Source organism: Squalius cephalus (assembly GCF_949319135.1).
Source record: "Squalius cephalus genome assembly, chromosome: 18".
Taxonomy (NCBI): Eukaryota; Metazoa; Chordata; class Actinopteri; order Cypriniformes; family Leuciscidae; genus Squalius; species Squalius cephalus.
In genome coordinates, this window is record NC_137139.1 from 3,877,237 (window position 1) to 3,904,741 (window position 27,505).

General features: G+C 43.7%; 2 protein-coding genes across 2 annotated transcripts in view; both read left to right on the forward strand.

The window, feature by feature from the left end:
- The window catches only part of tnnc1a (troponin C type 1a (slow)), a 214,702-nt gene that overhangs the window by 35,482 nt on the left and 151,715 nt on the right, over window positions 1-27,505 (forward strand). The gene's annotated exons all lie outside the window — the stretch shown is intronic.
- Window positions 4,131-9,483, forward strand: LOC307146199 (uncharacterized protein). The gene is made up of 3 exons (XM_079850076.1): window positions 4,131-4,464; window positions 7,610-8,112; window positions 8,469-9,483. The coding sequence occupies exons 2-3, from the start codon at window positions 7,985-7,987 to the stop codon at window positions 8,839-8,841; spliced, it is 501 nt and encodes a 166-aa protein (XP_079706202.1). The 5' UTR covers window positions 4,131-4,464; window positions 7,610-7,984; the 3' UTR covers window positions 8,842-9,483.

Below are 27,505 nucleotides of genomic sequence, written 5' to 3' on the forward strand. Positions count from 1 at the left end.
TGGAAGGTAGCAGGAGTCCCATGCAGGCCAAAAGGAAGGTATTGCCTGTGCCCTGAGAGGGTGCTGAAAGCAGACTTCTGCTTGGAATCTGAACTTAGGGGAACCTGCCAATATCTCTTTGTGAGATCCAGAGCGGAGAGGTACCGGGCCCTCTCTAGCCACTCGATCAGTTCAACCACTTGGGGCATGGGGTAGCTGTCGAACAAGGAGACGTCATTCAGCTTGCAGAAATCATTACGGAAGTGGAATGTGTCATCAGGTTTTGGGACTAATACAATCAGGCTGGACCACAGGCTTTTGGAAGGTTCTATGACCCTAAGCTGGAGCATCTTCTGGACCTCTTTCTCAATGGCTTGTCGACGGGCTGCCGGAACTCTATAGGACCGCTGCTGGACAATGACACTGGGTAGGGTCCAAATCTCATGGGAGACAACTCTGGCATGACCTGAAAGATTCAAGAACACATCTCTGAAGCTGTGAACCAGGGACTCAAGCTTCTTTCGCTGATTGGCCGCAAGCTGGTTTCCTAGCTCCACCCTCCACGAGGGTTCGTCCTTCTCTGCTGACAGGGCCATGGCGGTGGGGGCTGTGACCTACTGCTTCAAGAGATTCACATGATGTTCCTTTACCAGAAGCAGATGTTCCTTTACCAGAGGCATTACTTTGTCGATTCTCTCCCTCATGTTGTGGACATGCTCAATGATGGTTTGTGTCCAAAGAGCAATTCAAAGGGGGTGAAACCAGTGGAAGCCTGGGGTGCTTCCCTTATTCCAAAGAGCACATAGAGCTGCATCCGCCCATCCTCAGTGACCACCCTCTTCAGCATCTGCTTTAACATACTATTAAACCACTCCACTAAACCATCAGTCTGGGGGGAGTTCGCCCATTATTTGGGAGATGAAGGGAGTCCCTTGGTCAGTTAGGAGTGTATACTGCCACACACTGCATGATACCTGTATGACAGCTGACGTACAATTAAGGGTCGTGCTTTGGATAGCCGATACCAATTAGTTAAAAAAAAAAAAGTTTAATCTGCCCAGATACCGATCCTTTAGATCGGCTCAGGACATCCCTAGTTCATGGAATTTGTGCACTGGGTATTTTTTACTGCGGATCCCCTTTTACCATCGGTGAGATGGAGGATCACAAAACCATTGTCCACGCCGTGCCTCAGTCAGTTGTCCTCCCCGGTTCCGCAAGGCAAGGCTCCAGCATGCAATATTTTTTTTCCCAGGATGGTAGGGGAAGGTACTGCCTTTTTCGATTCTGATTGGCTAGAAGGGCTCTCCTCCGATTGGTTATTTGATTTGGCCGTGAAACGTCATCTCACGTTCATGGCAGACTGTCGGCTAGTCTGTTTTGATCGTCTTTACAACAGAAGTAAACGAAGTCAACCCAACATAGCCTACTAAGAAAAGCGCTATATGTGCGTGTCTTCAGATTTATATTCCAGGTTCACAATTTCATAGCCTGTTTAGATCGTGTTTAGATTAGTCTTAGCCGTTTGGGGAAATTTTGTGACGAACATGTGAACTTGGGAGTACAAATCTAACCAGCCTACGTTTCGTAAACTCGCCGTGGCTCTCAAGTACTGAACAGTTAGAGTACATAAGCATATTTAGGCCTATGCATTGCCTGGGTTTAAGATGTATGCAATACAATAAAACGGCACTATTTTGCCCAGCTGTGTGCAGTGCAGTACAGTGCACTATTCTAGACTAATGAAAACTAGTGATGCATCATCATGCTCAGCTTTGACTTAAGGTCCATTAAATAATACAAACAATTACACAGAGGGAACTAGGTATGGAAAGCAGTGAGACATGAAATGACTATTGTACACTGCAGTGGAGTAACATTGACAACCACCTCTAACAAATAGGCTACAAGTTTTCCCAACCAGCAAATAGGCTTAGAACAGCAGCACAATTAACAGAACAGTCAACAGAGTTCATTAAGGCTCCCTGAGGTGACGAGAGATGTGTTGGTCCTAACTTGTATCCTGCCTGCTCAACAGAAACTGTTTAATGAAACTATTACGTCTAAATTATTACCAAAGTAAAGTCACAGACATGAACATTTTTAATAGGCTATCACAGATGAATGAAGCCGCAGTCAGCCAATTGTAGAAAAGACACCACAGTATGATTCAAATATGACAGATTTTATTTATTATGAACCTAACATTGCATAAGTGCTAGTAATAGACAATATTAGTGCATATTAAACATACTAGTAATTATTGTGTTATTATGTTATTAGTAATTGTGTGTGTGTGTGTGTCAGAGTGAGTATGTTTATTTCTTGCTGTGTTGGCTACCTAGGGACACACAAGTAGAGACACACTGGGCAAGGGAGTGTGGTGTCAGTCTTCTTAGCAGTGCACCACTCCCCTCTTTTACCTTCCCATAGTTGTGTTCCCTCCGGGCTCTTTTTGGAGGTCTACCAGTGATGTGCGCCCGTCTGCCCCCCAGCGGAGTCTTACGACGGGCAACAGCTGTAGGCTACACGCCTATTTGTGTGCTCATTTGCAGACCCTTTCTTGGCTGCATTCTGATGTTACTTGCAGCAGCACTCCTCATCTTCCCAAAGGTAGACAATGCTGAAATCAGGCCGCTGTCAGTAAGAATGGATTCGTAGGATGAGACAAGGGATTGCTTTGGGGCTTGGAAGGTCTCATCATTTTGAAGCTTGTCCACAAGGTCATTAAACATTGATCTGAGACGACCTTTGAGATGCTCACGTTGAGATGACGCTTCAGTTCCAGAGCTGTCTGGTGGTGTTCCAGCTTGGGTGCCTTGGGTGGGAGTGGATGTTCCAGCTTGGGTGCCTATTTCTTGGGTACCTTGGGTGCCTATTTCACAGAAACACATGTTAATTTCAGATCCTGGCATGTGATTGGAAAAGGATAAAGACGGAAAATACTACAACATATGGCCCACTGTTCTGTTCAATTAGTTGGCCTGCTGAAAAGTACTCACTTGCAATGAGTGGAACTGTTGGGCAGTCTTTCTCCCTCTCAAACTGCAAGCCCATAATCCTAACCTCAAGATGATCCGGTATGATGTTCTCCAAGTTCTCTTTTGCACAAATATGACACCAGCGACACTTAACTTTCATGGCTACATACACACACACACACACACACACACACAATAATTACTAGTAATGTTTAACATACAGTTAATGTTGATGCACTAATATTGTGTATTCCTTACCTTGAAATGGCTAATATGCTGGCTTCAGGGTTTCGGAAAGAGATTGTTTCTATAGAAGATGGGATGAATCAGCACATTAGCATGACACAAAACTCTGCTAGCTATAGAAGAAGATGGGAGGAATCAGCACATTGACATTTGTGTGTGGCTATAAGTTACTGTACAGTCGATTTACCTTCGATCGATTTACCCTCATAGTGTTTTCCTCACTTAGATACACCATCACACACACACACACACACACACACACACACACACACACACACACACACACACACACACCTCTGCACCACCCACCACCACCACCACCACCTCTCTCTCACTATCTCTCATCACAAAACTCGCTCAAACATCTAGGACTAATCTAAACACGATCTAAACAGGCTATGAAAATATGAACTTGGAATATAAATCTGACGGCACGCACTTATCACACTGTTGGATTGACTTTGTTTACTTAGTTTACTTTTGTTGGCGGTAAAGAAGATCAAAACAGACTAGCGCGCGAGCCGACAGCATCACCACCACTACCATCTCTCTCTCTCTCTCTCTCTCGTCACAAAACTACCCCAAACTGCTAGGACTAATCTAAACACGATCTAATGAAAATGTGAACTTGGAATATAAATGTGATGGCACGCACTTATCACACTGTTTACTTACATAATTCACTTCTGTTGGCGGTAAAGATGACCAGAATAGACTAGCCGACAGTCTGCCATGAACGTGAGATGACGTTTCACGGCCAAATCAAATAACCAATCGGAGGAGAGCCCTTCTAGCCAATCAGAGGCGAAAAAGGCGGTACCTTCCCCTTCCATCCTAGGAAAAAAAATAACGCCTCCAGCATGGCTCCTCCCTCCCTCAACTCTGCCGTGGGCTTGCTCCCTGGTTCTATTTTCTTCTCACTCTGAGTTCCGGTTTCTGTCTATCTCGCTGCTGAGTGGTTTGCGTTTGTAGCTCTGTATAGTTTTGTTTCAAATCTCTATTTACTATCATTTCTTGCTGTTTATATTGCTAAATAAATAACTTAATCATCACCATATATCTGATATTATCTAATATTGCCTATCACATTAATCTAACATCACTAGCTTTTAATCTAAATTGCTTTCGTTAGCACAACACGTTAACATTTTGCTAGCCTGTTAACTTGCAAGACTTACTGTCTCCCTTCTCTCTCTCGCTCCATTTTTTTAGAGTCCATCAAACAACTGTGGTAAGTCGGAATTAGTCAACAAATGTGGTGAGTCATGGCATCATCTCCTGTTATTGTCACTTGTACTGCCTGTCACGTTTAGCATAGCCTTTTCTGTCACCGGTGAGAATTTCACATGTGATAAATGCATTTAAATAGTTAGGCTGACAGAGAAGTTTTCATAATTAGAGACACACATTCAAACTTTAATCAAGGATAGTAAGAACGCAAGGTCTCTATACTGCTTTGGATGTGACAAGCTTAGCGAACCCCTGCAGCAGGGCAACTGGGTGACTGTGTGATGGCATAGTCATGGGACAAAACACTGCTCTTCCGTTCTGATTAAAACATCAAACTGGTTTTCCCCACTCAGTGACACCCACTGCTGAAACCTGTTGAAAGTGCCCTAGTTATTGGCAAATCTATTAAACGGAACGTGAAAATAGAGACACCAGCCACCATAGTCACATGTTTGCCGGGAGCCAGAGCACCTGACATCTAAGCAAATTTAAACGTGTTGGCTAATGCTAATCATAAATACTCAGATTATTATTCATAATTAAGTTTCATAGACAATTGGAACAATTGCTAGACAATTGCTCTTCTCTCTAGTTATATGGCACATAGTCTTAGGGTGCTTTCACACCTAAGCATTTTTTTAGGAACATTTAGACATGTGAACACGGCAATCGCGCTCGGATCCACACCAAAACAATTGCTCCGAGATTGGCTGAACGAGATGGTCTCGGACCAATTGCAAATGAACTCTGGGGCGGTATGCTTGAAGTGTGAAAGCAATCTGACCCAACGGACCAACAAACCAAATGGTATTATAATTCATAATTGGAAATGTGCTATATACATAGCAGTAGTGTCTGATTATGTGATTAAGCACTTTAGTTATCACAGTTGAAAACAAAAAGAGCACCTCTTCATTTTAAAATGTTGTGTAAATCCGTGTGAGAATGCTGTCCCCGATGAAGCCTTGATTCCTGCTCTAGCTCCATTATAACTTTTGTATATTTTTGCAAGTGTCTTGACCACTAGACAGTGCTGGGAGATCCATAGAGAGCGTGCTTGAATTTGCTGTAGTATTAATATGAATGTATATAATTTAACAGCGGGAATGACGGTTACATTCTTATAGTGTTTGCGTTTGTCTCGACAGTTACAAATAAAGCCACGATAAGCTCATGGAGCGAACTTGTCAGTCATCTTTGTGCAGAGGAAACTCTGACCAATAAGAGGATAGTTGTAATTGCATGTGATTTGCATAAACACATTTTGGTACGCTTTGAAAGGTTGCCTTGTGAAAGCAAACCGATCCAAGAAAATGCTTCATTGTAACAAATTAAGTCCCTGTTTCGTAAACAAAACAAACGATCTATAGATGTGAAAACGCCCTTAGAGTTGTGAACCTTGACTAACTCTGGCCCAGGTCAGGAAGCAGACAGACTGGCTAAACCGGCTGTATGCTAGCTGTCTCACGTCACAGAAGTCCGATAAATCCCAACACAAGACTCTTTCATTTATCATCAATAGATATCATCATATATATTTTTTTGTATTAGTAAATACAAAAAACTCTCACACCTATTTAAGGGTAAAATTGTATTGCTGTTTAACAAATAAAAAACAGACATAATACAGATGAACAAATGATAAAAATGAATATTATGGTTTGCTGAATGTTAGAAACATGAGCCTCATCTGAAAAGCAAAGGGAGAGGTGTTGCTGTAATTTATAGTAATATTTTTTTATTTTCAGGAGGTCAAGTTTCAAGTGTAAGACTGTTTTTTCTGCTAAGACAGAACATGAGATCAAACACCCTGCAATAAAACAATAAAACTCACAAATCTGGAGAGAAGATCTCAAAGAAAGAGCATAGGACACCGCCTTGCACAAACTTCTCTCCTATCTATGCATCCCCCTTCTTCCTACACTCCTTTCACCCTGGCTCAAGTCACTAAAAAGTTCACTAACAATGTCTATATACCACATATGATGTATATTATGAATCTATTGTTTTTTCCCTTTCATCTTTGGCATCATTTTAACACAATTAATGCAGCACCCGTTTTTTCCGTCATCCTTTGACTAATGTTACATTATGATCACGCTCTTATTCATCCACATGCTTTTAAACCAGTGGTTCTTAATCCAGGTCCTGGGGAACCCGCTCTGCACATTTTGTATGTCTCCTTTATCTGACACACTCAGTTCAGTTCTTGGAGCTCTTGCCTAATGAGCTTATGATCTGAATCTTAATCTATATTTAATTAATATGCAGTGAAGACTGTGAAGTGTTTGATAACTTTATTTAATTTCTGTATGTATCCTACCCTTTAGACATACCTGAAAATCTTAAAGCACTGTTTACAAGGTTACATGGGTCAAAAGCAACGAAAACAAAAATGCTTTGTGCATTTTGACTGGGCATTGTGGGCAAGTAAAAATCTGAAGTGGTCTGACTGGGCCAATATATTTTCTTTTAACCGTGATATATTGAAGGGCAGGTAAATATGACATTTATGTGAAGATTGTTTTAAGTTTACTTTTTGTGTTATATTTTTTAAAGCCTAATACATGTTAAAATTGATAGCTTTTAATTGTACTGTAATGCTGAATGGCTATAATGGCTAAAATTAAGAAAAGAAATTTATTAAAAACTTGAATGTTAGGTGTGATTAATCGTGATTAATTACAGAAAAATGTGCACATAAATGTGGCTTATAATTTAATTGTGTAATTGACACGATACATTTTTACCTAACAAATAAAATGTTATATTTGATTGATTCTGTATTCTTCTGAAATAATTTATTTCTAGTAGATTAAAGTGGAGTCTGGTGTTACCGCAAATTTTGTGTCCAGGATAGATCAAACTGAAGGCTCATGAATTAATGAAGCATGGCACATCACCTGAGACCATCAACTGTTTGGTTTCCCATTTTCTTCAAAATATCTTCTTTTGTGTTCAACAGAAGAAAGAAATTCATACAGGTTTGGAACAACTTGAGGGTAACTTGAGTAAATGATGATAAAATTTTCAATTTTGGGTGAACTATCCCTTTAAAGGACTGTTTGGCTGCATAAATTGGGTCAACCGGAACCAGGAACACTTCCTTTAACACCCATTGTACTTGTTATATCTTAAGAAGAATGCTAATGTTAGTCTCTCTTTTAATCCAGAGGTTACCGTATAGTCAGCCGGATCCGGGCCATATCCAGATCAGATGGTGGACCTGAAGTGTCAGCAGAGATTGTGTCAACTAGACTCTCCCCTGTGAAGGCCTCATCGACACGACCGCCATCGGAACTGATCCTCAACAAACTCTTCTCCATACCGGCATGACTCCGATCTTCAACCAGATGAACTGGATAATACTCTGATTGTTCCAAACCAATCCGACTTCTGAGCTGTAATGCTGCCTGAATCATAATCATACACTGTTCGTTCATTGGCCAGCACTGGCCCCGACTGATGGTGCGTTCTATTATTGTCAACGAACCGACTCGGCCCTCGGATATGACGTCACTTATGCGTGTCCGAGTCGGAGAAAAAACATGGATGCCACCCGGAAAGCTGTTGCTATGGTAGCACTGGCCGAGTACCAGGCGCTCCAAAAGGTTGTGCTTCACCTACACAACACCGAAGAAAAACTCCAGGAAGAGTATGACACAAGACGCAGAAGGTATGCTCATATTTCAGTATGTTTGGTCAAATTTGAGCCATGTCATAGTAGATCATTTTAGCTAGCACACCAGCTAGCAGGAAATAGGCTAAAAACAAACAGTGATATTGCTAAAGGTGATATTGAAACTCCAGATCGCTAAAGGTGATATTGAACTCCAGAACGCTTTTTGTCGTCATAAATAGATGCACTTAAAAGCTAAAGGTAATGTTTCATGCATGTTTTTGACAACTTGTGCAAGATGCAAACTTTGCTGGCGAACGCAGCGAAAAGTAGTTGACGCACTGTTACATGAGTTAACAGACATGTATTAACGGCAGTTTTTTAATCTCTATTTCTTTTTCTCATTCGCGTAGGGCTGTGATATCAGCTGTGCTGCTGTCCAGACAGCAGATCATCCTCAAGTCTGGAACAGAGTGGGAGATCATGCTGGATATGGATGACAATACATTTGCCCGTCATTTCCGGATCAGAAGAACCAGGTTTGAGCAGCTCCTTCGACTGCTTCAGGAGGGGGGCCTGCACAGCGAACACAGCCATGGACTTCCCCCCTTGCCTGTTCCCAAAAAGGTCCTCATGTTTCTCTGGTATATGGCCAACCAGAACAGCTTCAGAGAGATATCTGATAAATGTAATGCTTCCCAGTCAGCGACGCACAGAGCCATCCTTCAAGTGCTGACCATCATGTCAGGGATCGGCACAAACTTTGTGTCTTGGCCAAGGGGCTGAATAGGATGTCTTCTGCTGTCTTCCAGCGCATCTCTAGCCTCAATGGAGTCATTGGGGCGATAGATGGTTGCCACATCAGGGTCCAGAGGCCACCCATCAGAGGAGGGGATTATATCAACAAGAAGTCCTACTACTCTGTCCTCCTCCAGGGAATTGTCAATGATGAAGGCCGCTTCATTGACATCTTTGCTGGACCACCAGGCAGGGTGCACGATGCCAGGATGCTGCGGGGCTCCACTTTTTACACTGAATGGCAGGAGAAGATGGGGAACTATCGTCTTCTCGGGAACAGTGCCTATATTGGTCAGGCCTTCCCCTTCATTGTAACACCTAAGCATGACAACGGGGCCCTCACCGATGCTGACCACCAGCAAAGTTACAACATCAGTCGGGGGAGGGTCATCGTTGAGCAGGCATTTGGCAGGATGAAGTGCAAGTGGCGGCACTTAAGAGACCTGCAGAACACCAGGATGGACATTGTGGTAATGATTATCATGGCTGCATGCTTCTTGCACAACTCTGCTCTTGGAGCTGTGAATGGCTGTGATGAACATCCAGAGGGATGTCCAAGAGAGGAGGATGGCAACGAGTAGTTGTGACTATTGTCATCTAATAAATGTCTATTGTCTTTTCAGACCTTTTAAACAGTTTCAGTGTCAATTTTCTCCCCCTTTAAGTCATACCTAGAACTGTCCTAAACCTATAACCCACAGAGTTAGGCTAGATAGATAACACTCTCCTAACATAACTTTATATTTTTTCTTAGAGTAGAGTGGTGCTACATCATGTGATATAATGTTCATGTATTTCTAGGTGTTGTAATACAAAGTGTTAAACCTTAACTTAATGCTTCATTGTGCTTCACAGGCCAGTGAGGTGTTTTTTGTAGCTGAAAAGACTGGTAACATTAAACCATGACAAGGCTTGGTTAATATTAAAACAATATTTTATTGAAATGACTTGAAATAATTTAAATTGTACAGAACTGTGCTTTGTTTCCTTTTTTTGTGGTCATTCACAAACACCATCCTGGCAGTCTGGGCCACTAACAAAAATGTATTAAATAAATAAACTGTATAACGGCATGTAAACAATTCAACCCATACCAACATACATTAACATTAACATGAGAATAAAAATAATAATTTTACATCTTCTCCACCATCTGGGCAAGCAACCTCTGGAATCCCTCCTGGGATTCCTTCATTATGCCAGGGTCTCAGCGTGGCGTTTTTGGGAGGCCGCATGGGAGGCTGCCTCGGACTCCCTAAGACATGCCAACAGCTCATCCTCCCTCTGGCGCTTGCGTGGCCTCCTTGGGGTGTCAGGGGGCATGGTGGTAACTGTAGTGCCTTCCAGTAAGTCACTTCGGACGCCTCAGGGGTTTCAATAAATTGTTCATTTTATTCCAGTATAGCATTTTGTCACTAAACTGATAAATAAACCAAAAAGTAAATAAATTGAAAAACCATATGCCTGCTGGCGTCCATGCATTTCCAACATCCAATTCCAAACTTTCCAACACCTCAAGGATTCCTCCTTTGTCTACCTCTATGCCACTAATTGGCGCAGGTGTGCAATTTTAACTCCTTCTGTTCGAAGGCCTTCCAAGGCCGCAAGGTCATAATTCACCAGCAGGGGTCATTAAATTAACTTTAACATAAATGTCACAAATGGCTCCTACAGTAACAGTGGGAGGAGGAACACAGGAGGACGGAGGAGGTGATGGAGGGCTGGATGGAGCTGGAGAGGGGGAATTGGTCAGACGCACAGGTGAGGGAGCGCTAGTGGACTGTGCAGGTGAGATGTCTGGTGCAGACACATTTACCTGTAGTGCATCTGGCCTGCGCACATCCAGGCCCATGGTTGTTCCCACAACAGGGAAGACGATATCATGGTGGCCTCCACCAATGTGTTCCATTTGTGAGCCACCTTGTCTTGCACAAAGGTCTGCTTGAAATGGTGGCTCAGCTTGCCAGTAATATCCTCCCACAGCAGCTTCTTGGATTTCCTGGCCAGCTTCAGGCTCTGGTTCAGGTCATGGAGGGACCTGGGAGGGCCCTTACCCTCTGCCTCTATTTGTAGCCGCATGAGGTCAATTAGGAATAATGTTTGGTCCTTCAAGAAAGTCTCGTTGGCGACAAGTGAGGCAGTGGCAGGCAGCGGGGCGGTACTCCCACCAGGCTGATATCTGAATCAGAAAAGAAAAAGAAAGAAAGATGTTAGCACAGCCCTCAGGGTTTAATAACAGTGCATGTACATTAGTATCTCACCTATGCTTTCAATGCAGACAAAGTTAACTGAGGTCATGAGCCCCTGGTCCAAGTAATAACCAGCCGCTGGGTTGGCTTGTTGTTGAAACAAGGGCCCATGAAAGGGCCGGGTCCTCTCCTGGTCCCAGTACAGATCCATCTTCCCATCAATAAACTCTAAAAATGAAACACTGTATATTACACTCTGTATATTTTGGACAGTATGCTATAATGTACAGTTATCATTCTATCACACTGCAAATTGAAATACCAGTTTAACACGCAACATTGAGATTTAACCCACATAAAGCACTTTTCTAGTAACACCATAGTTTGTTTATGTAGGCTACATATAACTATATCGGTTATATGTAGCCTAGTAAATTAGGTGCAAGCCAATCTGTAATAAGACTACACCTTATCAAAACGCAGCCATTTGAACTTCTAAAATTTTCACTTTATTTCATGTTTTAGTTTATCTTCTGTTAGCAACGCTAGCCACGTTAGTAACACCCGTTTGAAACAAGGCTTCATTCAATATTGCACTCATAACAAGACCGATTCCCATACCCACAGGCAGTGATACGGACGCAGTAAGGTATTGCAGTAATACAAGTGATTAAAATCGTCATTTAAACAACCAAAGCGGTCCAAAAACAATGAAAACAATTCATACTTACAAGTCACACAGGGCTCAGCCATCTTGGATTCCCTATCAGAATTCTTGCTCGGTGTCCTCACGGTTGTCCGACTTCCGAGCTGGGAAATCCAAGGAAAGGGGGTCGCGTTGGTGCGTGTTGCTAGGCAACGTCTGTCTTCCTAGTCAGAACTCCGACACGGATAAATAATAGAACGCACCATGAGCCTGAGTTCTCCCAAGGTTTTTTTTCTCCATTCTGTCACTGATGGAGTTTGGGTTCCTTGCCATTATCGCCTTTGGCTTGCTTAGTTGGGAACACTTAAAGGGATAGTTCAGGATTTTAGACATGAATCTCTATAGCTTCCCCATAAGCAGTGTGGTGCATTGACCATGACTTACCCCCGACAGCGTCCTGTGAGCCGAGCTCCGGTCCAGTTTTGGTCAAGATGAAATTAGTCCGGCAAGTTTGCTGGGGTCACGGCAATAAAGCTTTTTTCTTCTCAAATCAATATGTGTTCAAAAGAGCGATATATTTGCAGCACAAAACCGCTGTCTATGGAGAGGTCAGACCTCGTAATGGCTTGGCACTATTTTCTTCCCCGTCATATCACTGCGCGCTGCCGCTACCTACAGCCAGCTGGGAGCCGCGCACGTGTCACTTTGTTTACAGCTCGTAAAGAGAACGATAACATGTCTGACTACAGCAGCGACGATGACAACATTGACTTCGACACACAGCCAAAAGGATATCTTTACGAACCTGAATACACAGATGACGAGTTACGCCAGATGGAGTTAGAAAGGACAGAAAGAGAGAGGATGGACAGAGAAGTTGAACAAGTTGAAGCTGGAGCTTGTACAAACTGATCGCTCTTGGTGAGTAGCTATGTTAGCTCGTTCGTGTAGCTGTTCTGAGCACGTAAACACTGCTGTAAACACTGCCGAACAACTGAAAAAGTGGTGTGCGCCTGCGCAGCTCGCAGCTGGCTGTAGGTAGCGGCAGCGCGCAGTGATATGACAGGGGAGAAAATAGTGCCAAGCCATTACGAGGTCTGACCTCTCCATAGACAGCGGTTTTGTGACGCAAATATATCACTCTTTTGAACACATATTGATTTGAGAAGAAAAAAGCTTTATTGCCGTGACCCCAGCAAACTTGCCGGACTAATTTCATCTTGACCAAAACTGGACCGGAGCTCGGCTCACAGGACGCTGTCGGGGGTAAGCCATGGTCAATGCACCACACTGCTTATGGGGAAGCTATAGAGATTCATGTCTAAAATCCTGAACTATCCCTTTAATATTCATGTTGTGTATTCACATAATATTTAAATATTGGATGATAGCTTAACTGAGCTGGACGATGACATCACTGTTTTCTGCAGAATTGCTTTATAGATAAAATTAACTAATTTAATAATTGATCTTTAAAATGGATCTTAACACTGAACTGACACTATTTTCTTTTAGAGCACAGTCAAACTTTTGCATCATTGAAAAAAAAAAAAATCTGTTCCCTTACGAGAGGTAAGTTAGCTTACGCTACGGGAAAGTTCTCTTTTCTCGAGATCTGAAGCCAAAAAATTATCCTTAATTTTGTATTTATTGTCAACGCAGTGCGACAGTCGGCAGACCATGGCAGGCTACATAAGCGTGCTCATTGGCTGTCCAGCGGCAACTGCTGCAGCCTACCAGTGAGCCCTTCCTTATATACACGCTAGCCACACCCATCCTGACGGTTAGAGGGGTGTGGAGGGCGCGAAGCGCCCTCACTGGGCGTGACGTCACACAGGGCTCACTGGTAGGCTGCAGCAGTTGCCGCTGGACAGCCAATGAGCACGCTTATGTAGCCTGCCATGGTCTGCCGGCTGTCGCACTGCGTTGACAATAAATACAAAATTAAGGATAATTTTTTGGCTTCAGATCTTGAGAAAAGAGAACTTTCCCGTAGCGTAAGCTAACTTACGCAATACTTGTTCCCTCTTCTAGAGAGAACCGAGGTTACATTAGGTAACCGAGTACGTTTCTCACTGTAAAGCTGCTTTGAAACAATCTGTATTGTATAAAGCGTTACATAAATAAAGGTGACTTGACTCCTGCCCTGGTTACTCCTGCCTGCATGTCTGCCCTGGCTTGATAATGTTGTACACCTGATGCTCGTTTCATTGGTTAGTTTGTGTATTTAAGCCCTGTGTTTTGTTCTGCTCAGGCTACGTTTACACGTGGCCGGCTACTTTCATAAACGGACATTTCACCCTCTCCGTTTTCAAAACTAACACCATGCACACCTGTCAGTTTTCAGAAAAGTGTTCGTTTACACAAACCTGTGTATATATGCCGTCAAGAGCCAAACCTGTAGGTGGCAGTGTAACGAGAAGCTCAAGCCCACGTTAGCCAATCAGAATCCCGAAAATAGCAACAACAGCAACGAATCACTTCCTCTTTCTGGTCGCACTTTTGACGCAGGTGCAAGTTCTGTCGCATACTGTGCCTAAAACGTCTCGGTTACGTATGTAACCCTCGTTCCCTGAGTAGGGAACGGCGACGTTACGTCAGATGACGACGAATGGGGTTTCGCTTAGAAAGCCTATCATCTTCAAGTATATAAAACGAGCCAATGGCAATGAAATGCCATGGGTCTGCGGAATTTGCATAGCGTATCTCCGCCCCATCCTGGGATAAGGAAGTACGCCGGCAACATGCAGATATGTTTCTTCGCTGAGGAGCCGAGACTGAACTCAGGCGTTCCAGCGGTACAGCGGAAGTGGCAGGGAGACGTAACGTCTCCGTTCCCTACTCAGGGAACGAGGGTTACATACGTAACCGAGACGTTCCCTTTCGTTGTCAATCCGAGTTACGTCGGATGACGACGAATGGGGTTCCCAGTGTAATCACGCCACCTCTCGACTGTCTTCCAGTGCCCTGCGTAAGTCTGAGCTCCCTGTCGTGAGACTGGCACGGATGAAGGACTCCTACTTAACACAGGAATACCAAGGTACACTGGGAAGTGATCTCAGTGGAAATATGCAATTATGCCCAACCCGGAGGGGGGGACTTGGAACACACATATGGCTGCATATGGAGAATCACTGGGGTGTCCAGCCGCAGGTGGAATATTTCAACCCCAGGGGTGGCAAGGTGGCTTGCCAAGGGAAGACACATGCTCAGAGAGGCTTACAGTGGAATACACATGTGGGGGTCGCCCGGAGGGGGAACCATGCACATGGAGGCACCTAGCCAAGCGCGAAAGCTGCCAGTGGCATAACTCTGGCGTTGACGTCAACAGTGCTGGAGGAGACTCAGGGCTTATGAGGCTTACCTGAGGAAATATCACACGTATCCCGTCCGTGGAGAGGAATGGCGAGCAAGCGAAGACACCTGAGCAGAATCTAGCACTGGCTAGTTGAAGCGAGTACATGAGAAGAAACTGGCTCTACTCAGAGATTGTAGAATCTCGCGAATGTGTTGGGTGTCGCCCAGCCTGCAGCTCTGCAGATGTCTGTTAGCGAGGCGCCATGCGCTAGAGCCCAAGAGGATGCCACGCTCCGAGTGGAGTGGGCCGTTACACCAAGGGGGCATGGTCGACCTTGCTGCTGGTAAGCCAAAGCAATGGCGTCCACTATCCAGTGAGACAACCTTTGCTTGGAGAGAGCCTTTCCCTTCAGCTTCCCACCATGACAGACAAAGAGCTGGTCCTGAAACACTGCGTTCTGTCTACGTAAGCACGAAGGGCGCGTACTGGACAGAGCAGTGCCAAGGCTGGGTCTGCCTCCTCCGAGGGCAGCGCTTGCAGGTTCACCACCTGGTCTCGAAAGGTTGTGGTGGGAACCTTGGGCACATATCCAGGCCGGGGTCTCAGGATCACGTGAGAGTTAGCCGGCCCGAATTCCAGGCACGCTTCGTCAACCGAAAATGCCTGCAGGTCCCCTACCCTCTTGATGGAGGCCAATGCAACCAGGAGCGCTGTCTTCATTGACAGGAACTTAAGCTCCACTGATTGCAGAGGCTCAAAGGGAGCACTCTGCAGGGCAGTTAAAACCACTGAGAGGTCCCAAGAGGGAACGAGGGGAGGACGAGGAGGATTCAGTCTCCTCGCTCCCCTCAGGAACCTGACGATCAGGTCGTGCTTTCCCAAGGACTTACCATCAACTGCGTCGTGATGTGCGGCAATGGCGGCAACATACACTTTCAGGGTGGAGGGAGACAGCCTTCGCTCCAACCCTTCTTGCAGGAAGGAAAGCACGACACTGATGGGGCATTTCGTGGGTTCTAGATGTTTAGAAGAACACCAGTTGACGAAGAGGTTCCACTTCAACGAATAGGCATGTCTCGTGGACGATGCTCTAGCGGAAGTGATGGTAGCCACCACCGCTGGTGGTAGGGTACTCAAACCTACCTCGTCCCGTCCAGGAGCCATACGTGGAGGTTCCAAAGATCGGGACGAGGGTGCCATAAGGTGCCCCGTCCCTGAGAAAGTAGGTCCTTCCTCAGAGGGATTGGCCAGGGAGGTGCTGTCGCGAGGAGAACTAGTTCTGGGAACCGAGTGCGGTTGTGCCAATACGGGGCAACCAATATTACCTGCTCCTCATCCTCCCTGATCTTGCGCAAGGTCTGCGCAAGAAGGCTCACTGGGGGAAACGCATACTTGCGAAGGCCCCGCGGCCAGCTGTGCGCCAGTGCATCCGTGCCGAGCGTGCCCTCGGTCAGGGAATAAAACAGGTCGCAATGGGACGAGTCGTGGGAGGCAAACAGATCTACCTGTGCGTCCCCAAACTGATCCCAAATCAGCTGAACCGTCTGGGGATGGAGTCTCCATTCTCCAGCGAGAGGCCGAAGCCGAGACAGCTCGTCGGCCGCCTGGTTCAGGTCTCCCGGGATATAAATGGCTCGAAGCGACCTCAGATGCTTCTGACTCCATATGAGGAGGTGGCGGGCGAGTTGCGACATACGGCGGGAGCGTAGACCACCTTGACGGTTGATGTACGCTACTGTGGCGGTATTGTCTGATCGGACTAGTACGTGTTGACCCCTGAGCAACGCACGAAAGCGGTGCAGGGCAAGGCGTACAGCCAGCAACTGGAGGCAATTGACATGCCAAAGACGCTGGGGTCCTGTCCAGGAGCCCGCGGCAGCATGTCCATTGCACATGGCACCCCACGAGGCTCGTGAGCGGCGCGCACTGTCATCCGAGAACTCTGTGTGCTCAGAGATGGGAGAGTGAGTTCTTTCTTTAACCACATTAGGGTGCTGCCCGTCGTGAGACGAGCAGCGGTAATGGGACAACCAAGGATTCTCCCCCGGCCCTGCTACCGTCTCCTGAAAAGAACTCAGTGCCATCTCTGAGCAGCCCGTCTCAGGAGCGCCGCTTGGCCTGGCGTTTAGCGGGGCGGGAGAGGGCTGTGGCGCCTTCCTGCGGCTTCCTCCACGACGCGGGCCGGAGGCAGATGACTGCTGAGGCCGATCGGGAGGGGCGGGAACCACAGGAGGGCGCCCTCAGCGGCGAGCAGGCTGAGGCACCTGTGCCGGCGACTGCGCTGCTGAAGCAGCGGGCCGCCGGGGCAGGACATGTTTTAAAGCCTCAGTCTGCTTCTGGGCAGTCGAGAACTGCTGGGCAAAGTCCTCGACTGCGCCGCCGAAGAGGCCAGCCTGGGATATGGGGGTGTCGAGGAACCGGGTCCGCTCGGCCTCCCGCATATCAGCCAGGTTAAGCCACAGGTGTCGTTCCTGGACCACACAAGTGGACATCACCTGACCCAGCGAGCGTGCGGTCACCTTCGTCGCCCGGAGAGCGAGGTCGGTGGTGGCACGCAACTCATCGAAGAGTGCTGGGTCAGTCCTCCCCTTTTGCATGTCACGCAACAACTGGGCTTGGTAGACCTGCAGTGTCGCCATGGCATGCAGTGAGGAGGCTGCCTGCCCCGCAGCTCTATAGGCCTTCGCCACGAGGGTGGAGGAGAACCTACAGGCCTTGGAGGGGTGCTTTGGGTCGCCACGGGAGGAAGCACTCTGAGGACACAGTTGCATCGCAACAGAGCGTTCGACCTGGGGAACCCCAGTGTACCCTTTGGCAGCCGCCTGATCGAGAGGAGGCAAGGCGGAGGAGGTCGCCGAGCGATCACGGGAAGACAATGGTGCCTTCCAGGACCTCGTGACCTCCTCTTGCACATCCGGGAAGAAAGGCATTGGGGTAGGGCGGCGACGAGGGTCAGCGGCCGCTCCCAAAAACCAATCATCCAGCCGCGAGCGCACTGGACCAGGTGGCGGGGACCACTCAAGACCAATGGCCGCGGCTGCCCGGGAAAGCATGGCCGTCAGCTCGGGATCAGACTCGGGCAATGCTGGGACACCCGCGGGTGGCAGCACAGCCGAATCGTCACTTCCCAAGGACTCCTGCCCACCTTGTGATGCAGCGATCGACATACGGTCTTCCTCTGGAGCGCCAAATGAGACCTGCGGCAAGTCAGTGGACTGTACTGCAGGCTCATTTGGAACACTCGCGGGTTGCACAGCGCTAGAGGACGGTGTGGAGCGTGGAATAGTCGGCGCTTTGTTCCACACCGTAACCCTCAGGTCACCCTGGCCGCCAGCCGAAGTATCAGCTCTCGTGGAGCTCGTAGATCGGGGTGCGGGTGAGGGGACTCTACCACGAAGGTCATTGAGTCTCGACCGCAACCGTGCGATGGTCATGTTCCCGCAATGGGAACATGACTCATCCACAAACGCTGCCTTAGCGTGCTCGACACCCAGACACACAAGACAGCGATTGTGCCCATCAGAGTCAGACACATATAGACCGCAACCAGAAATACACGGGCGAGGCATCTTTAAAAAGACGTGCCGCGTGCAATGCTCTTTTGTGAAAGGAGATTTCTCCACAAATGCTGAAGCGACCAGGGAGATGAACACACACACTCTGGATAATCACTGCACAGATAAGCAGGGAATGTGCACTCGCTGGAACTCGCTGTCACACCAACACTTGGAGAGAGGCTCGTCTCGAAGAGAATGAAGAGATGAACTCAGAATTGGCTGTGGAGTGAAGAATCAACTTGGCTCCGAAGCGAAAACATATCTGCATGTTGCCGGCGTACTTCCTTATATACCCCCAGGATGGGGCGGAGATACGCTATGCAAATTCCGTAGACCCATGGCATTTCATTGCCATTGGCTCGTTTTATATACTCGAAGATGATAGGCTTTCTAAGCGAAACCCCATTCGTCGTCATCCGACGTAACTCGGAGTGACAACGAAAGGGAACTAAGTTTTTCTCAGTTTACATGCAAACAAAGTTTTCCAAAATCTCCACTCTGGCCGGGGTTTTTAGATAGAATCATTTTCAGAGGCGAATTCTCCGTTTGCGTGTAAACGAAGGGCACAAATGAAGGGAAATGTCTCCATTTTCAAAATAACCATGTACGTGTAAACGGGGCCTCAGTTGTCTGTTCTTGCACGTTTTATCGGTTGTTCTGTTCCTGTTGCCTGCGATTTTGGAGATATACACTGAGTATTTTTGTTATCTATGTTATTTTTATTTATTTATTATTAAAGGCCAACTGCTGCATTTAGACCAGATCTTTTTATTTCAATCATTCATTCATTTGTTGTGTGAGACTTGCAAAGTACCAATAGTTATTTATCAGTTTTTAACGGTAAGTGTAATGCTAAAGTCCTATATTATTTCAACCATGCCACAATACGTTTGTAATTCATGTCAGTTGTATAGATTGTAAATTCTGCCAGTGTCGATCAGTTTTATGTGCCTTTAAATCACACATTATAATTTTAATGTCAATGGACACCCACCAACACCACATTATTCACTTTCAACATTTTATTGTGCAATAAAACAAATCTACAAGATAAAAAAGAAGAAAAAAAAGGTTTTATCCATGTGGTCAAAAGGACTTTCCAGGCATTCTCAAATATTATCTCAGAAAGATCAAACCATTTTTAAAAGGGGAAAATGTCACAGCATACTAGGGGACAAAGGAAAACAAAATTTTGTAGACGTCTAAAAGAGTTGAATTAGAATTCAAGTGATTCAAACACAACACATTATGAAGTTGATATATTTCACAAAGCATCTGGTGAAATTTCATTATTTACATGAACACAAGCACAGTTCTGTGATAGTTCTGCTTCCAGGAGAGGATCTGTTTTCTGGCGGTCTCGGAGTCAGAAACAAAAAAGAAGGGGGGGGGGGGGGGGGGGGGGGTGAGTGGCTGTCGACTGATGCGCTGGACTGGAAGAGTCGAGCCCCGGGTGGAGGTGGTCAGACTGGAGGTAATAATGGCTACAGTCTCATTATAGGTCCAGGGCAGCATTCTAAATGTGAGCCGGAGCTGCGGCTAGAGCGCATGCTCTGTGAGTGATAAATGCAGAGCACAGCGACTGTGTGGAGAGATAGGAGTGCCTTGAGCTACTCTTCTACTCTTCCTGTAATCCCTCATTCAAACAGGCTGACGGACCACACACATATACTCACACTCACACTATATAACCTGTCATTGGCACTGGACTCCCGCATTAAGTTACTATCTAAAGTCTATTCCTTAAGGGAGGGAAAAATCTAAATTTCATAAGAGTAAAATTGATCTTTTCTCTGAAAACAATACTTTTGAAAAAAAAAACTAAATTCAGCTGTGAACACTCTAAAAAAAATGCTGGGTTGTTAAATTTAACCCAACGGTTGGGTCTGTCCATGTAGAAGCATCAGACCATTAAGCATTGCTCTGACTTCCACCATTGAGGGGGTTAGTGTAAACAAGCAGTCCATTAATTCCTCTTTGAAAGCATTTTATTTTTCTTCTTTGTTTTGTACGGCACACACACAGCAGCACAAATGTTGATACTAACCCCCCAATGGTGGAAGTCAGAGCAATGCTGGTCTGATGCTTCTACATGGACAGACCCAATCGTTGGGTCAAATTTAACAACCCAGCATTTTTTTAGTGTTTACAGCTGAATTCAGTTTTCTTCAAAGGTATTGTTGAAAACTGGTTCACTCCCCCATTTCCTGTTATTAGTTGAATATGTCACCACAAGGGGGCGCCTATATTACAATATTACAATTCAAATAGAAATAAGTCAAACATAAAATACAAAAGTAATACAAAAAAGAATACAAATAAATGGATATTATTCATAATTATTTTATAAATTAATCAGTTCATTCAAAGGCAAAAAATGAAGAATTCAAAAATACAAATGAAACATTAAAGTGGCCATAACACTACAAAACTTAGCACTTTTATGAACATAAAAGAAAACTGGAACAAAATCCCTTTCAAAGGGGTGTGTATTGGGGTGACTTATGCAGACTGCGGGATGTGTATGCCCCACACCCTAAAACCAGAAGTCGCTTATTTTGAGCATGTTTTCCATTTTTAAATGTATAATAAATGCTAGTACCTTTCAAAAAATAAATAAAAAAAAGGTCCTCCAACTCCCTTGTCATCTCATCACAGCATAAATGCACTGCATTAAAAATGGTGATTTTATTGTCCTTAAGCATAAGACACGAAATCTCCAATCACTTTATTTTCCTGGCTATCTGAAAAATATATTTATTTTACTAACATAATTTATGTTCATTGGTGGCTATGAACTTTATTATTTAAGAAATTTCTTACGGTTGCATCAAAAGCAGCTTATAATGACATAAAGATGCTGAATCAAATTACAATTACAAATTACAAAAAACACACACAAAAAAAGTTACAGTCAGTTTGTAGGTTCAGTAACACATATTAAACGCACACAGCTCTAGTGCGAATTATAGCACCATCTCCAACCAATAACATGAAACGTCAAACATTAAACACTAGCAGATCTTTCACTTTACTTAAACCAAATAAAATAACACTTCATTTCAACAATTACTCTCTCAAATAAAGCATGCCAGGAACCGTAAATCACAAGCCTGTTTTGGTATTGTAATGTTGATTAGATTTATTAAACTTCTGTTTTAACAAACTTAAATTGTGCACAACAAAATTAAGTTGTTTATTTTAAAAGTAAAATTATAGCAAATTTAGTCATTTTTTGTGAAGTTTTATCTATTTAACTTGGACTTTACACAATGGACTTACATTCTCATTTTAAACATAAATTTATTAAGTTGAGTAAGCGTTTAGCAGCCTTTTTCAGAATCAGTTCACTGAACACCATTAGTAATGTTCTTCATCAACATGTTGATCATTACACACACACACACACACACACACACACACACACACACACACACACACACACACACACACACACACACACACACAAACTTATATTTTCTTTGCATTTCTCCTCTTCTGTATATTATCTTCTTTGGTAAGTCACTTTGGATAAAAAAATCTATATTATATATAAAATTTAACAAGTGAATAAAAGTAAATGAGTATGTGTGTGTGAGGACATAAAAATATACTGTTTTGATGCTGGTGTTTGGGCCATTAAAAAAAAAAAAAACTCCCCAAATTATTTATTATTAAATCAAAAACAGAAATATCGAATGCTAAGAGAGGGTAAAACGTGTGTGTGCATGTGTGTTTTCCTCACTGTCTTAGGTTGTCTCTTTGCTTGCATTTGAGTGTGAGAGGAAATTGCTGTGTTCATCTGAGCTCTGCTACTATATGGTTTCTATGGCAACCTCTCCAGAATGATGTGCTGTGAATGAGATGTGCTGGTGATTACAGTCTAGGAAGGAAGGCTGATGTTTCTGTTAGTCATCGCCTGTAAAGGGAAGTGTGCAGTGCTCTAATAAAAGCATGCTTCCGGTCTTCATACCACGGTTCCCTTTCAGTCAGTCACATTCGACGTTACGTCGGAATGACTGACGTAATAGGATCTCGCCTGAGAGCCCAATCCCCTTCGAGTGTAAACTAATCGAGCCAATGCACATTGGTGTGGGAGTTTTGCATCTTTGTATAAAAACGGAAGCGGATGCATCACAGCTTCAGCTTTACCCTTTGGAGCCGAGCGGTTTATCTAGTCACCTGAAGGAAGAGTGAAGACTTCGAGTGTCTACACTGCTGTTGGAGAAGAGGACTTTGGCTTCCAGTGTTGGTGTGACGGCATGCAGCAGTGGTGGCTGTTATCATACCCTGCACTATAATCCTGCATCTCCCCTGTGCGCTTCAGCACTGTAGAAGAGCTATTTCCCTGAAAGAGCAACAGGTGTGACGCTGCGTCTTTTTAAAGATGTCATTAAACCCATGTGTTTCTGTATGCGGTCGCTACCTGGCCCGGCTGACAGTCACGATCGCTGCCTCACGTGTCTGGGCTTAAAGTCATGTACAGTCATGTTCCCACAGGGGCGTAGCACAAGATCCCGGGCCCTATGCATTGGCAGTCCTGATGGGCCCTAATAACTATTAACTGTAATGCTTAGAGTACCCTGATAAGTTGTCATGTGTGCATATGTCTACACACATTTCAAACCTCCTTTCCCAACTTTCTCTAGCCTACTTTACTGTGGTTACTACGTTTCAGATAAATGATATTACAATATTTTTTTGTATATATATAACAACCAACGTAGGGTATAAAATTGCTAATTTTATATATTATAGCCTATTAATTTAAAATGAGACAGGTTTCAATTTAGGCTATTATAATGGTGTGTTGTATGCAAACAGCATTGTTAGTGTACAGTTTATTTATTTTAGCCTTTACCTCAGATTACATGCATAACCAAATTATCATCTGAAAGTGTATGTTCTGCTCTTTCGACGGGTTGTCTCAGTTCATTTTTAGCTCTAACGATCGCGGAGATATTCAAGCAGTTTAGCATTATAGATTTCGTGTTCTAGTTTGTGCTCACCTTTCTTTGATAAGAAGTCAGTTACCAATTGTTTCCCCTCATTTTGTTTTCTTTCCTTCTCCTGTCTTTCCTTTCTTTTTTGGTGGTCTAATTTGGCTTTCTTTGAGAAAGACGTTTCTACAGCATAAGTTTGCACTCCACCAGATGCTCCGCTAACTAACATAAACAAAATGCGTGCAGATGGACTAAACCATTTGGCGCATTAGCAAGGGGTGGGACCAGTCAGTCAATCAACCAACCAAGTTATTCAGCCAATACACTAACTTTACATTTTATCTCACATTCATTTTGAAATTTAATTAGGAAATGAAAATATCCAGGTAAAATCAAATATATTCCAGACTTTTCAAGGGCCCTGTCTCCCCTTGGGGCACTGGTAATCAGTACTGGTTTACCCCAGTCCGACGCCCCTGTGTACCCACTGTGGGAGGATGACCATCTCTGTGTTACAGTCGAGACTCGGTTTCGTGCAACAGAAGGAAGAAGTGGTGGGCACAGGTGCAGCTAATAAAGCCTGGTAGAGTCCTGATTGGCTTGATCGGGTGGGTGGAGCTAGAGGTTAACAGGGAAATGAACAGGCTACGAGGGGGTTGGCTCTTGCTTTGCTCCCTACAGCTTAGGGACACAAAAACTTCTCAACAATCACAGATTATGTCCATCTGCCAGTGCTGCTCATGACCTAGATGTGCTGTGTCTGACAGAAACCTGGACCAAACGATTATATTACTTTAAAAGAGTCCACATCCCAAGATTACTGTTATAAACACAGGCCTCGTCTGAAAGGAATAGGGTAATGCTATCATTTATAGTAATATTTTCAGTATTATGCAGAGGTCTAGTTTCAAATATAATTCTTTTGAAATGATGGTGCTTTATGTCACGTTATCTAGTAGTGTAAGTGATAAATCACGTTTGAGATTTGTGCTGGCTACTGTATACAGGCCACCAGGGCACCATAAAGACTTTATCAAAGAATTTGCTGACTTTCTATCAGAGTTAGTACTGGCTGCAGATAAAGTACTAATTGTTGGTGATTTTAGATGTAGATATTGGGATTGGGATTGGCATTTATAGACATTCTCAACTCTATTGGAGTTAGACAACACGTGTCAGGACCCACTCATTGTCGTAATCATACTTTAGATCTAATTTTGTCACATGGAATCAATGTTGATGGCATTGAAATTCTGCAGCAGAGCGATGACATCTCAGATCATTATTTAGTCTCATGTAGGCTCCATTTAGCCAAGACTGCAAAATGTAGAGGTATTTCGCAGGTAACACTTTATTTTGATAGTCCGTTTGTTGAGACTTTACTAGTTATTAGTAGCCATTCAGTAGCTTGTCAACAGTGCATCAGTTGACATTCAACAACACTGTTTCAACAGACAAGTAACATACGTTCAACTGACTGCCTATAGACTATAAGGTACAATTCAAGTGTTAATCTACAGATTTTACAAAAAAGTGCCTGTTGACTGTCAATTTTATTTTGCAACAGGTTATTAACCAATTGTCGACTAACTTTCAATTGTCAACTAACTTTCTGTAGATTGAGTACCAACAACTCAAGATCAATCTGTCAGTTAAAAGTCAACAGTCATGTCAGCATATGAAGTATATGATCCTACTCAAGGGGTCTCATATGCATCAAATTAATGATTATTTTAGCTGATTTAAAACTGTTTTTAAAAAATTGTTAACCATTTGTTATATAATCTGTTGATAGTCAACTAAAGATTAGATCTGTTGCTTGTCAACAAATAAATTGTTTATGATCAGTAGACTATTAATAGACATTATCCACTAAGTGTTATAGATCAATTTTAGGACTATCTAATTAAAGTGAAAAACAGTTTATATCAGTAGAAAGACTATAACCTATCAACAGATTGAAAACATACTTTTTTTTGCACGTTTGGATAAATGCTGAAACGTATGATACAGACATGTCTGCAACGTAGAAATATTACGAAATCACAGCTACAAAACGTTTACGAAACATAAAGATATCTGTATCATTTCACTTATACTGTTTTATAGATAAAAGTAAGTTCCCTTAGTCCCCTTCCCTTACTCCCAAACCTAAATATAAATTACTCATTTTATATAGAATATAAAAAGAATAAAACACTTTATGGACAGAGATGAAATGCCAGTTTTATTAATAGCATTAAAATATATTTTGAGCCACTAACATTAATCCTACTCCTGCCCCTAAACCTACCCATAACCATTTCTTAAAACTATGCAGGCTAAAATTATGAAGAAAAAACACAGATGTGTAATCATAATAATTTATTGCGAAAATGTAAATCGGTACCAAAAGTCGCTCAAATGACGATGTGTTGCAGTCCTCTCTGGCAGTATATAATAGTTTTGTATAAGGGACAGAGCAGAATTTAAGTTATTAATCCATGAAAATGTTAACCCAGCTTCCCTCTGCGTGAAGACGGACCGCGCGCTTCTGCATTTCAATGTTGTTTCAACTGAAACACGGCATGCTGCAATCTGTGACGAAGCAGGCGAGAGCCAATGAGCGTTTGATATCACTGCCGTAAAACATGTCGTAACGCTTCTTGAGGGCGCAATTTTTTTATTTAAATTCATCACGAGCGCGAGATTTGACATTTACGGTCGCTGCTGAGAATGGAGATGGAGATCGCTGGATGTGGATGAAGGGCTGGATTTGGATCTGTTTCTTGCTTGCGGATGGATTATAAAGATTTGGATTACATCTAACATTATGTTTGCTAATAAAAATTATGTATTTTGTTCATTTATATTGTGTTTTGGTGTATTATGGTTCTATAGGAGAAAACGCCTTTTGTGTCTCACCGTAACGTTAAATAAACTAAATGTTACAAAATGGTTAAACGATTAAAGAAGGTATTGTTGTCTGTTAATCCTCCGAAGCGAGTTTGCAGCAGGAACAGAGAATATTTCTTAAATGAGTAACTGTTATAACGTTAAACTGCATTTAATAAATGTGATTTTCTGTAAAACTTACTGTCATGAAAGGCTAAATGTATTAATTAATAATTGTTTTGTTGTGCTTTAAGGAGGAGACATGAGACCTCTGGTAGTGTTCAGCCATGTCATTTTTTATCTTCCTTGACCACGCCCCGTGACCCCAACATTACATTTAGCAGGGTGGCAATAGGTGACTCATTTACATATCATGACATCTCCTCTTGTTTTTTTTTTTTTTACATTCTGTAAAATAACTTCAGTCACCTCGTATATAGCCCAACATTACAAAACAAATGTGTATCACTGCATAACACAACAGCTTTTTTTTTTTTTTTTTTTTTACATATTGCAGGCTTTAATTTAACATAACACTGTCCTTTCAACTGTGACCTTGCTTAAACTTAAGGAAAAAATAATAATAATAATAAAATTACTCCTCAATAAGCCTTCTAGGTTTTGTGACTACTCGTCCACTTGCAGTTTTCACAGGCAGACTTGAGAGCTTGGTGGGACTGACATCTTTTTTCCATGTTTGAGTGTCCATTTCAGGTTTTTCCTCTGTGTCGTCACACGGATTTTGTTGAGTCACATTTTGATTTTCCACGTCCTTCCTTGGTGTATCACTTTGTTCTTTTGATTTCATCAAAAACTTTCGGTTCCTTCTGTACACCTTCCCCTCAGGTGTCTGGACAACATACGATCTTGGCTGCTCAGAAAGTCCAGTAACTTCAGCTGGATTCCATGTGCCATCTTGCCATATTCTTACATTGTCGCCAACCTGAAGTTTCTGAAGAGGTCTGGATCTTTGATCGAAATATTCCTTCTGCTTCTTTTGTCTGCTTTCTAACAACTGCTGTCCTGGGTTATTTACCATGCAAGGCTTCAACAACTCTGATGTAATCGGAAGTCTCGTTCTCAGCCTTCGACCCATCAACAGTTGAGCTGGAGATGCTCCAATATCATCTATGGGTGTGCTTCTC

Excerpts from the sequence above, each read along its gene's own strand:
- LOC307146199 (XM_079850076.1), top strand. The coding sequence starts at position 7,985 with ATGGATGCCACCCGGAAAGCTGTTGCTATGGTAGCACTGGCCGAGTAC. Across the intron at positions 8,113-8,468 it reads TATGACACAAGACGCAGAAG|GGCTGTGATATCAGCTGTGC; the intron begins GTATGCTCATAT and ends TCATTCGCGTAG.